The sequence below is a fragment of the Psilocybe cubensis genome, chromosome 13, assembly GCF_017499595.1.
Source record: "Psilocybe cubensis strain MGC-MH-2018 chromosome 13, whole genome shotgun sequence".
NCBI classification, from domain to species: domain Eukaryota; kingdom Fungi; phylum Basidiomycota; class Agaricomycetes; order Agaricales; family Agrocybaceae; genus Psilocybe; species Psilocybe cubensis.
The window spans coordinates 1,514,030-1,526,166 of NC_063011.1; the positions used below are offsets into that span (position 1 = coordinate 1,514,030).

Here is a 12,137-nt window from a genome sequence, read left to right on the forward strand (position 1 = left end):
GAGAGTATCAGCATCGACATATCGACATATCGAAGCATCGACATATCGAGATATCGAAGCATCGAGATATCGAAGTATCGATGTATCGAAGTATCGAAGGATCGATGTATCAGGCCTGGATTATGGATTATGGATTATGGATTAAATCTGATATCTCTGAGCACGGAGAATGTGACAACTCACGAGTCTCGTCGAGCGCGAGCTGCCAGTGTCGTGTGCTGTCCAGAACACCAGAAATCGAAAACTTGAAAACTTGAAAACTTGAATCACATCTCGGACATCTCGGACACATCTCCACATCGACATATCGAAGAAAATGCATCGTCCCGTATCGAAATATCGACATCGACATCTCGAAGAAGTACCAACATGGACATATCGAGGTATCAGCATCATCGTCGACATCTCGAAGTATCGGAGTATCATCGTCGATATATCGAAGGATCGATGTATCAGGCATGGAGTCGAGGATACGTCGTGTAGTGTGCTGTCCAGAACTCGAAAACTGCTGACCAGAAAAGATCGTGTGACGTGCATCGTAAATCGTGGGATATGGAGTAAATTGCATCCTTGTCCTTGTCCAGAAATTGGGAAGGATGGAGGTAGGATGTAGGATGTAGGATGGGCAAAGGATGGGAAGATAAAGATCCGGCAGCAAGCCAACAGCTTTAAATAGCAACAGAGCCAAATACAAATGACAAATGACGACCCGCGTGCCGAAAAGCGAAGAGGGTTTGTCTCCGAGTTTGTCTCCGAGTCCAAACGCTACTTTGTTTCTTTCTTGGTCATCGGCCCTCGTTCTTGTTTCTCGTCTCCAAGGGGTCCAATCCCCAGAATCCATAATCCAGAACTCAGAACCCAGAAGCCAGAAGAAGCCAATCTACACCTACAAAATGTCTGTCGGTACACCAAGCCGCCAGGCGATTCTGAGCCTGTACCATAACATGCTGCGCACGTCGCAGTCGTTCAGCTCGTACAACTTCCGCGAGTACTTTGTGCGGCGCACAAAGGACACGTTCCGCGCTATCCAGGTGAGCGTCGCTCTCTCTCTACACATCCCGCACAGCGTGGTGCTGAGCTGAGCTGGTATTTGATTTTGCTTGCAGAACGAATCGGACCCTGAGCGCGTACGCTCGCTCTACTCTGACGCCGTCAGAGAAAGCACTGTGCTCCGCCGCAGTGCCATCGTCAACCAGCTATATGGTGGTTGGAAGCTCGCTGTCGAGGTCCAGGATAAGCAGAAGCAATCGGATTCGACGCTTGAGCGGGCGGACTCGTAAACACTTTTTCTTTGGTGGAAGCTTGACAATATGGCTGGGACCGGAGCACGCAGGGAAGGGAAGGGAAGGGAAGGGCAGAGAGGAGAGATACGCAGCAAGTTCCATGCCGGATGGAACGAGACGCAAAGCCTCGAATACAAGTCGTCGACTCTTTGCACAAAAAATCTGTATAGACAAGTGGTGTATGATAACTAGCAGCGCCTTGCAATTTCACTTGCTCTTCCTCCCCTCCTAAGTATCAAACTGGCAAATTACATGCGATGCGCCTTTTAATGTATTCAACATCTCCCCTCTTTTTCTTACGATGTCTTAGTCGATGAAGTCGAATCAGCACCATCTTTACCCTCCGCACTCGGACTCGGACTCGAACTCTTACCCCCCCAAAAACGCCACCCACCGCTCTGCTTAACCGCCTCCGTCGTGCTCGTGCTCGTCGCCGTCGTCGGCTCCTTATCCTCCTTGGGCTTATTCACCACCGGCCCCTTAACAGTCATCTTCCCACCCTCAACACCAACCGCCTTCTCCATCCTCGTCACCTCCTCCGCATTCCTCAAGCGCTCCTCAAACTCCCGCTTCTCCTGCGCCTTCTTGTGCTTCTGCGCCTCCGTCTCCGTCTCCTTCCCCGTCTCACCCGCAGAAGAGGAAGAGGAAGAGGAAGAAGCAGACTGCGACCGCGCCGACTCGATCCCAAACTTCTCCTTCATCCACTCACGGCCCCACGTCGAGCCGAGAAGGAGCGCGCCGACAGTGAGCCCCTGCAGGCCGACCCGCGCGCGCAGCCAGTAGTTCATGTCTTTGGGCTTGCCTGCGCGGAGCTTTGCGGCGGACATGATTAGGGCGCCGCATGTTGCTAGGCATCCTGTGTGGGAGGGGGGTGTGGGTGGGGAGGGGAGGGGGGAGAGGGGGAGAGTGTGAGTCAAGCAAAAAAAAGCGTGTGCACGCAAGGCAGGAAGGTGAAAGAAAGACGTACCGAGAGGGACCCACGGGTTCTCATTGAACTTGCGCGCAAACTTGTCGCTCCACGTCTCCAGCGGGTCCTGGTACCCTCCCGAAACGGAAGCGGGAGCGGAAGTTGTTGTTGGAGGTGGGGGTGGGGGTGTAGACATTTTTGTGGCCTTTTAGTTATATAGTATGTCCAAGTCGAGTTGTAGTCGCAGTTTTACTCGAGTTGTGTCGATTCAGAGAGGGGAGGCGAGTCGTACTTGGATCGTATCGTAGCGTCCTTCCTACTCAAAGCGAAAGCGCAAAAACGACCCTATAAAAGGTGACATTGACAAAAGATACAATGTGAGCTCAATATGCGCGGTCCATGTTTTAGTAAATAAAAAACAAGCTCACAGTATCGTATTGTCTCGGTATTATCACCAATGACTAGCAAAGCTCTAAGCTCTAAGGGTCCTAGATCCCTTATACACGTCCCAAGCTCGCGAAAAAGCTGCGCAAGTTATACAATGTCGTTGTGGTAGTGGTGGTTCCAGATGGTGGTAGTGTGAGGACGGAAGGCAAGCCGTGTTGCGCTCGCACCCGCTCCCGTTCCCGCACCCGTTCCTGCTTCGGGTTCCCTTTTAGGAAACCGCGAGATTTTCTTAAATTTTATTTTTTCTGACGGCAGGCAGGCAGTGGTTATTTTCGTAAAACCGACTCGGAGCTCTCCTCCGCGTTCGCGTTCGCGTTCGCACTCAGCGCTTTATTTTCAACGCTCGATATCTGGATATCCATCGCATACAATATACAGTATATATTTACATCACAGATAAAAAGCGGCGTGTCTGGATCTATCGTGTCAACTAACTTGAATAATCGCATATGTAACTTGAAGTAGATTGATCCAAGATAGAATTATTCGAGATTCGAGATTCGAGCTTCCTTTTTTCTACTTGTGTTTATTATATTACAGCGGGCAGTCAGTCAGTATGTAAGTATACATAACCAATCTAATCCAAGGGGGGCGGTGGGTGGTTGCACCTTGAAAGGATCAATAACAATGAATAAATGGATAAAAGGATGGATGGATAAATGGATGGATGGACAGTAAACGGGTGCACTGGTGCGTGAGTGATTCAGAAAACAACGAAGAAAACTTTCGAGGCAATCGACAATCGACAATCCTAATCGTAATCGTAATCCATATCCGAAATATCTGATTCCATCCAATCATCCAATGATCCAATCTAGCGTGTCGCGACGGTCAAGGGTTACGGGTAGATAAGGTACTTGAATGGGTAGACGGTTAGGTTGGATTAGGGAGGGTAGGGTAGGATGGGATAAGGAATGGCGGGGTAGAGTAGGGTAGGGTAGAGTAGGGGGGTAGAGTAGGGTAGGGTATCATGCAGCATCGACAACTGTAACTGTCCCATCTTCCTATTATACTAGAGAAATCAGCTATACAATCAACTGGACGCATAACGCATACATACAGAAACGTTATTAAACTCACCACCACCATCATCATCATCAAAAAACACCAGCGATCGCACACTCGCACTCGCACTCGCACTCGCACTCGCACTCCACCCGCACCCGCACCCGCACCCGCACCCGCACACACAAACGCAAAAGGCAAACGCAAAGCACGCCCACCAACCACCAACCACCAATCACCCGCCATGAAGCGTAGAAATAAACACGACCTCATCTCCATTCTTCAGCTCGTACTCGCCCTCTCCCTCGAGTTCCCAGTCGGTGTCGTTGATCAGGACGAGGATGCCTGGACGGCTGGTGTTGGCCATGTCGATATCGATATCGATGCGATATTGATATTGATATTGATTCGATGTGTAAGTGTAAGTATAAGTGTAAGTGTAAGAGTAAGAGTAAGAGTAAGAGTAAGAGTAAGAGTAAGAGTAAGAGTAAGAGTAAGAGTAAGAGTAAGAGTAAGAGTAAGAGTAAGAGTAAGAATAAGAACAAGGTCGTCAGTTATTTGAATCCGGTGTCGAGAAGCAAAAAGAAACAAAGCACAGATCACTCACACAGTACCCTTCTCCATGAACAGCTCAACGCGCTCGGTAAGCATGTGGTCGCGCATGTAATGGATCAGATAGGCCACGTCTACGTTTTTCGTTTCTTTCTCTATCACCGTCACCGTGTCCGTGTCCGTCTCTGTTCCCGTCCCCGACGTCGTTCCTGTTCCCGTCGTCGTCGTCGTCGAGGAAGAAGTAGATGCGGAAGCGGAAGCGGGGTAAGGAGAAGGAGACAGGGAAAGAGAAGTAGAATTATCAACAGGGACAACAGCGGGTATATCAACGCGGTACGACCGCTTGTTGGCGAAGAGGAGCTCGAGGCCGCCGCCGAATTCGAGTTTTATGGAGATTGTTGACATTGGATGTTGAGGCTCTGGTTTTTTTTGGGGGGGAGGGGGGGTTTTGGTTTTTGGGGGGTATGGTGGTGGTGGTGGTTCGGGTTCTGGTTTTTGTTTTTGGTTTTGCGCTTTCTGCTTTCTGATTTGTTTTCTGCTTTGTGTGTTCCTTTTTTCGTGTTTTGTATTTCTTTTGTTTTGTTTTGTGTTTTGGTTGGAGTTAGAGCACAGTAGACGGCCGAGAGCCGAGGGCGGAGGTGAAGATGAAGGCGAAGACGGATGGACGGATGGATGGATGGATGGTAGAGGATGAAGGATAGGTTGTGATTAGATCATTTGACGTCTGATTCGATTTCGATTTTAGATCTGAGCTGAAGGACGGGATATGCCGGTGATTACGTGATACGCTACAGTAAAGCCGCAATTGGCCAATCGCGACGCGCGTCGGGAGTTGGTCGAGGGGCCGAGTGCGCAGAAGACGCGTTGGGTTGGGTTGGGTATTTTGTGGAGATTAGAGTAGAAATTAGGTGTATTCTAGAAAGCATGAAAAATATTTGTGGGTATAGCTAAGAGTCCGCCCGACTACTATGAAAGCACTTGTGATAGCGTGTAATGTACTATTACTATTACATTTATTATGGGTATATCGTACAAGGGCATAAGCATCAAGATTCCAAAGCGTGTTTGCGCATTTTCAGTCAGAAGCCGACTGCCAGTGAGACAGCGATCAGCAATCAGCAACCATGTGTGCGCTTGTAAAGTAAAAAACGTATTCGTACCCAACAAACAAAGACTGAGCGATTCCTTGTCGAGTCTTCGAAGAAATCTCTATTCTCTTCAACCTCGCCGTAATCTTCCTCTCACGTCAGGATATCGCTGCATTCCTCGAAACCTCGTAGCGTCTGCACAATACAGGGGGGTGTCAGCCACAGCCACACCGGCAAAACAAAGCCAAAGCCAACGAAAGCAGCACTTGTGACTTACTGATTCTCGACACCCACCCATCTCTGCGAAGATGCACCCCAGCGCGCAGTAATCTACGGGGTAGGTGTACCTCGTACCCCCTCATGCGGATCTTCTCAGGCGCCATGTATCTGTATCCGCGCGTGCCCACTGCCGCCTGCGCGCGAGGCGTACACCGTGTCACGGTGCGTCGTGGATGTACGGCACTTGAGCTAGCTCGACTCGAGGGAGCTTGATTGTGGACGTGGCCGTGATTGTGCCGCAGCGTGCGCAGGACGTGTGCGGGCTTCAGGTCGCTGTGGATTACTTGGAGAGTCTTGAAGCCTGTGGGTTGGGTGTATGGTGAGTATAACAAGGAGCGGATGGCGGGAAACGGGGAAAGGAGGAGATTCAGAACGAACGTACGATTTTGGCGATCATGGTATGATGCGATGGGTCTCCGATATCGCGACTCGGCTGTATCGTGTGCAGTGGGAGGCTATCTAGCACATCGACCTGATCCGTCTATATCAACGGCTACGATGATATGGCGGAAACGCCTCAGCCTACCCGCGCTCATTGAGCGTGCGGTGTCCGAGATGGCGATGGATCACACTTGCTCCATGCGCGCGGTCCCGATGTCCGACCCGGTATCGCGCACCTTGCGCACGATGAGTCCTTTTCTTCAGAACTCTCGGACGTCCTTGAATCCCTGGATTGGTGGGGGGTGTCCCTCCCGTGTTCGACGCCGCGTGTGGGGGGGGGGGGGCAAGATACTCTCACACCCCGCTCGATGCGCGTTGAGGAGGTTAAGGAGTTCGTCCTTTTCTCTGCACGCGAAACGCGGAAAAGTCAATCTTCATCACAATACCATCTTTGACATCCGGCTTAGCAACACCATGCCTACACAAAAATAATTCATCAAGTGATCCATAGTGTGCACATACGAGCAGATTACGCACTCTTTGATAAGATGCCTTCTGAGGGTGACAGTATTGCCTGGCTTGAAGCATCGGGCGCAAGCCAGACCTTCGTAATCGGCCGCTGCACGCCTGAGTTCTTCTTCCTCGGTCAGCCGGGCCCTGATCGTCTCTGCATCTCGCGCGTTCCACATCGATCGTCTGGGCTGCGAAAGACATAGAGCCGGTGCTCGAGCCGCAGATGCTGGCGGTGATGCATTTTCGGTAGCAATGCTTTGCTACCGTATGTAATGTTTTATGTATCCGCTTCGTCTGCGGCGGAGTATAGCTGTGTAGTCGTGGTATCGCTGTGGTTGCTGACTCTGTTTTTTGAATGGATCTGAGGTGGGATATAAATGTAGATCTAGGTGTGAAGGTGTTGGAAAGATGTGGGTGTGGGTGTGGGTGTGGGTGTGCGATGATGCGCGTTGGTGTATCCTGCTGCTGCTTCTGCTTCTGCTGTGGCACTGGTCTAAGGGAAGGAAATGACCTTGGAGGAGATGCCACGGGTGCTGGAGGGGAAAGCGAACAGCTTTGGTGTCAACGTCTCCTCAGCCTCGTCGGTTTATAACGTGCGTCAGCGGAGCTGTGTGTCGAGTGCGCGCTGGTGGGAACACACGCCCCAGATGCTGCTTGTGTGTGAAGAAGAGGAAGAAGAAGAAGGAGAGGAATAAGAATAGGAAGCGGTGGAACATGCTGGGGTATTTGAACTGGGTCCTGAGTCTGATCCTGAGTCAAAGGCGTTTGTTTGGTTAAGATCTATTCCGAAATTAGAGGATGTCGGGCTCTTTAGTGTTAACAAAGGGTGGGGTTGTGAAGACGAGGTTGATTCCGCCGCCGACAATGAAGATGATGATACTGACGACGCGATTTGGCACGCGAACGACGACGGAGTCCGGACGACACTGGATAGTACTTGCGCCAGGGTCTGCCGCCCCGCGTACCTGTGGTACATTAAGTTACCGCCTGGCTGCGGCATGGCGCGAGCGTGTCTGCGCCACTCGGAAAGAGGGTTATAACAATGCAGTAAGCAAGGGGGCAATAAAGAAAGGGAAAGGGAAAGGGAAAAGAAAGGGTGCGGTGGCGCATTTGTCGGTGCACGGTGGGTGGTGATCGCGAAAAAGTTACAAAGAGGTTTATCGATTGCTGTTGTAGGTATATGCCACTGCGCTTGGAGTTCATTGTAAAGACGCTATTTTTTGCACGGTTCCGTAGATTGATGCACGCGAGCAATGATGGCAAAGTCTTTGAACTCACAACAGATTCTACATAATAACTGTCATTGATTCATGTGATACTTTACATTCTAGTGTGTCTACCTGGTTGATTTATTAATGCATGTATATCTTTGCTACTCAATGTGAATGAGCTTCTGGAATTGACCAATGTGTTCGTTGTAAACGGGAGCATTGCTTATTTTCTTTGCTTTATCTTCAATGCTTTGATTTCTGTTTTGTGTGGTTGTTTGATGTTTTGTTGTTCCCTTCTGTCATAGCTTTCGGCGAGAGTGGAGGGTGAAGTGGGAGAGGTGAATCGTATGGATGATAGAGAATTATTAGAACAGTGACGCGCATCCGCGCATCAAGCCTTGAGATGTGGAGGCGCATCACCTTTGGGTTAGATGCTTGTGCTAAAATTGTTCAGTCAATGTAAAACTATATTTGTACGACATATTTGTGGATATATGTAGGATTTTAATGGGATGATAGGTTAGTCCGTCCGACTATTAAAGTATTACAATAGCATGTAGTGTACATTGTTTATGTTGCTATCGTACAAGGCTATGTGAAATGTCCCATCCACGAGTTTATAATTTACCAGTGTGACATATATGGTCCGTATGGGTTGATCCAACGATACATGGTATCGTTCGTTGGATCCGATGTCTCGATTGGGTGTGTTGGTGTTGACTTGTCGCCCGGATTTGGCGAGTCAACGATAAGGAAGTTTTCTGGCTCTGTGTAATAGTAAAATATAAAAATGTTGTCAAGGTTATGGTGTATGAGAAACGTACCCGTTTCGGCAATTTTGTCGAACTCGGAGAAATCACTGTGGAGGGTGTCACAATGTCAGGTTGAAAGTAAAGTGATGCCAAAAAATGATCAATTCTTACTCAGTGATTTTAAAGTAGGGGTGGGAGATGAGTTCCCAAAACCCGAAGCGTGTCTGTGGGTTGGGATCCAGGAGCTGGAGACAGCGATCAACATGCAAGTTCGCGGTTTCACAAAAAAAATAGTGTTACCCCACAAACGAGACTGAGCGAATCTTCGTCGAGCTCTTGGTCCTCGAAGAAAGTCCTGCGCTCCTCGACGTCGCCGTAATCTTCCTCCCACGTCAGAATATCGCCACACTCCTCGAAACTTCGCAATGTCTACACAACACAGGGGGTGTCAGCCACACTGGCAAAACAAAGCCAAATCCAAATAAAGACCACATACCCGATCCTCGACTCCGGCCATCTCAGCGAAAATGCAACCCAGCGCCCAGTAATCTACTGGGTAACTGTAGCCCCTTGTACGCACTTTTTCTGGCGCCATGTACCCGCGCGTCCCGACTGCGCGCGAAGCGTACACCGTGTCGCGGTGTAACGGCGCCATGGTGGCCGTGCAATGGCTCAGCCCGAAGTCGGTGAGCTTGATGGTGCCGGTGGGAGTGAAGAGGATGTTGGCCGGTTTGAGGTCGTTGTGGATGACCCCAATGCTGTGTAGGGTGGCTAGCCCTGTAGCCTGCGGGAAAGTGGGTCGAGGTGTGGTGAGGAAATGAAGGAAATTACGACTAGGGGGGGAAACGTACAATTTGCGCGATAATTCGGCGTGTATCGCGACGAGCCACGATCGTGCGTCTGCTATCGAGCACATCCGCGAGATCGGTGGCCATCAGTGGCTAGAAACGAAGAAAAATAGTAAGGCAGTTACTCGTGTTTTGACTATCGATCGCGCTTACCAACAGGAGACAGTGCTCCCCGCGGATGGTCAGCGTTGCGACCAAATTCATTATGAACTCGAACCCAACTTTACCCTCCCTCGGCGCTTCCGCGATGCGCCTGTAGACTTCACACTCGCGTTTTAGCTGCGAGCGTGCGCGAAGGCCGTCGGCGAAGGCCACATCGCGGGTTTTGAAGCGCTTCAGCGCCCATATGCTGTCGGTTTTGAGGCCGACTTCGCCCCGACTCTCCGTCCCAACGCTGCTCGTTTGCCTGGCCTGGGGAGAGGGAGAGGTAGGGAGGGGGACCGAACGCACGGTCTCGATACGCGCCGTCCCATTGCCGGACCCGATAGCACACACCTTGCGCACTGCGATGCTGCGCCCTTTCAGCATCGCGAAGCCGTTTAGAGGCTTCGGCGTCTCCACTGGGTTGGATACGACATGCGGAGGGAGAACGCTCTCGTATCCGGCGAGATGCGCGTCGAGGAGGTTGATAAGCTCATCCCTCTTCTCCTCGTACCTCCGCCAAGATCCACTCGCCTCGGATGTCGGCTGACGGTGTGCTTGTGCTGATGGTACTCCAGCAGCATGTTTTTCGGTTGAGCTGGACGATTCCCTTCTCGGAGAGTGGATAGAACTCGCCCTACTTGGGGAAGAGGTTTGGTTTGCGCCTTCAGTATTGGCGGTCTGGTCTGGATGAGACACAGAGCCGGTGCCGAAGCCGCAGACGCTGTCGCTGGGGGAATTCGGTAGCAAGGAGTCGCTACCGTAAGAATGTTTGCCAACCAGCGCCTCGTCTGCGGCGGAGTATACCCGTGCATTGTTGCTGCCGTTGCTGCTGCTGTTGTCTCCATCTCTGGATGAATCTAATTCGAAATCTGAAGCTGAATCTAGGTGTAAAGCTCGTGGAAAGGCGCGGAAGCTGGTACGCGGCGACGCGCGCTGGCGGATGCTGCTGTGTGTGTTGCAACTGCTGCTGTTACCGCTAACTTTTTGACTTGCGTCGCGTCCTGACTTGGTTTTGTCGAGATGTGGTGACTCGAGCTTGCTGAGTCGTGGCTGTCTGGCGCTCTTGCTGTGGCTTTTGCTGTTACTGCTGCTGCTTCTTTTGCTGTGGCACTGGTCTATGGAAACAACCTTGGAGGATACGCCACCGACACTGGAAGGGAAGGTGAGCTGCTTTGGTGTCAGTGTCTCCTCAGGCTCGTCGGTGTAGAGCGTGCGTCCACAGAGCTGTGTGTCGAGTGCGCGCTGGCGGGAACACACGCCCCAGATGCTACTTGTGTGTGAAGAAGTGGAGGAAGGAGTGGAAGAGGTGGAACACGCTGGAGCATTTGAACTGGGTCCTGAGCCTGAGCCGGAGCCTGATCCTGAGTCAAAGGTGTTTGTCTGGCTAAGATCTATTCCGAAATTAGGAGAGGTAGGGCTGTTGATTGTCAACAAAGGGTATGATTTTGAAGACGAGGTGGATGATGATGCCACCGCCGACGATGAAGATGACGAGGACGGGGACGACGCGAATGGGCACACGAATGAGGACGGAGTCGCGTACGACACTGTGGACAATACCTGCGCCAGCGTCTGCAGCCCAGCGTACTTGTGGTACAACGTGGCCCGGGCCTTGCGTGCAAGTGGCCCTGGCTGTGGTATGGCGCGAGGAGACTTGTGGCCTTGATCGATCTGCTGTGGCATTGCGACGAAAGTGGAGATATAGGTAATAAAGACGCGTCTGGTGGGGGTGTTTTGTGTCGCGTGAGCGTGTCTGCGCCACTTGGCAAGAGGAATATCCCAATGCGGTAAGGAGGGGGTCAATAAAGAAAGAGAAAGGGACAAGGAAAGGGAAAGGGTGAGGCGGCGCGTTTGTCGGTGCACGGTGGGTGGTGATCGCGAACTTAATTGTGTTCTCTCTCAAGGGAAGATAGGTCGGATGCGCTGGACAAGTGGATGGTTATGACTATGGAGGTGTTGAGTAGCTAGAAATAATATTTTATTGCATCCGTCTGACCCACCACCCACATTCGTCTCTATTAGGCAGGTAAGGTCTTTACTTTTGGCTTCGTCTGATTTCGAAAGCTTTGAAAGTTTACGGTGGAGCACATGGTCCAGACGCTATGCTCTGTGCCGGTTCGTAGGCCGATGCGCAGGAGTGATAATGGGAAAGGTTGATTAATTAATGGACGTGTGTAGTTTCTACATTCATTTAATGTGAATGAACGACTAAGTTGATGTGTTTGTTGTAGAAGCAGAGCATTACTTGCTTTATTAACTTTATCTTCAGTGCTAACTCTGTTTCATGACAGTACTGGAGCTGCTTACGACGCTGGATTCTGGTTACCTTTTGCTCATTGTGGGAAGAATCCACACTGCTTAGAGATGAAACCAAATACTACTGAATTTAGACGTAAGTATCTACTGTCTAGGTGGTTTGTAACATGCTCTCTTCGCCGTTTTTGTTTTATGAACGGAGATTGTTCTTGAGGCGAACGAAAAGCAAAGAGGCTAACTAACAGACTATATCCACCAGCATGCTATTGAGCTGGACATCTTGAGTTGTCTGCTACCTTATCACGACCGGTTTTCATGAAGGTCTCGTATAGACTTCATTAAATCCAATGTGGAAGAGTAATCCATATCCCCAGATTTGTCGATCTGTTCCTCTAACGACAGAATTCCATACAACAAATTTTTAGCTAAATAGTCTAATGAGTCTTTTTGATCCTTTAACAATTAGGCAGG

At 50.5% G+C, this 12,137-nt stretch overlaps 5 protein-coding genes across 5 annotated transcripts; 1 reads left to right on the top strand and 4 right to left on the bottom strand.

Moving 5' to 3' along the window:
• Positions 1-893: 893 nt before the first annotated feature.
• JR316_0013213 (LYR motif-containing protein 4) lies at positions 894-1,280 on the top strand (the record flags this gene model as incomplete). Its single annotated transcript, XM_047898825.1, has 2 exons — positions 894-1,031; positions 1,107-1,280. The coding sequence occupies 2 exons, from the start codon at positions 894-896 to the stop codon at positions 1,278-1,280; spliced, it is 312 nt and encodes a 103-aa protein (XP_047742373.1).
• Positions 1,281-1,579: 299 nt separating this feature from the next.
• On the bottom strand, positions 1,580-2,386 carry JR316_0013214 (Respiratory supercomplex factor 1, mitochondrial; the record flags this gene model as incomplete). The annotated part of the gene is made up of 2 exons (XM_047898826.1): positions 1,580-2,139; positions 2,251-2,386. 2 exons carry the CDS (start codon positions 2,384-2,386, stop codon positions 1,580-1,582), a joined length of 696 nt encoding a protein of 231 aa, XP_047742374.1.
• A 1,491-nt stretch (positions 2,387-3,877) lies between these two features.
• On the bottom strand, positions 3,878-4,599 carry JR316_0013215 (Ubiquitin-related modifier 1; the record flags this gene model as incomplete). The annotated part of the gene is made up of 2 exons (XM_047898827.1): positions 3,878-3,995; positions 4,250-4,599. 2 exons carry the CDS (start codon positions 4,597-4,599, stop codon positions 3,878-3,880), a joined length of 468 nt encoding a protein of 155 aa, XP_047742375.1.
• A 1,727-nt stretch (positions 4,600-6,326) lies between these two features.
• JR316_0013216 (uncharacterized protein) lies at positions 6,327-6,631 on the bottom strand (the record flags this gene model as incomplete). The annotated part of the gene is made up of 2 exons (XM_047898828.1): positions 6,327-6,420; positions 6,480-6,631. 2 exons carry the CDS (start codon positions 6,629-6,631, stop codon positions 6,327-6,329), a joined length of 246 nt encoding a protein of 81 aa, XP_047742376.1.
• Positions 6,632-8,186: 1,555 nt separating this feature from the next.
• Positions 8,187-11,093, bottom strand: JR316_0013217 (putative serine/threonine-protein kinase; the record flags this gene model as incomplete). Its single annotated transcript, XM_047898829.1, has 8 exons — positions 8,187-8,199; positions 8,295-8,433; positions 8,491-8,525; positions 8,590-8,663; positions 8,728-8,847; positions 8,915-9,202; positions 9,270-9,359; positions 9,420-11,093. The coding sequence occupies 8 exons, from the start codon at positions 11,091-11,093 to the stop codon at positions 8,187-8,189; spliced, it is 2,433 nt and encodes an 810-aa protein (XP_047742377.1).
• Between the last annotated feature and the right edge of the window lie 1,044 nt (positions 11,094-12,137).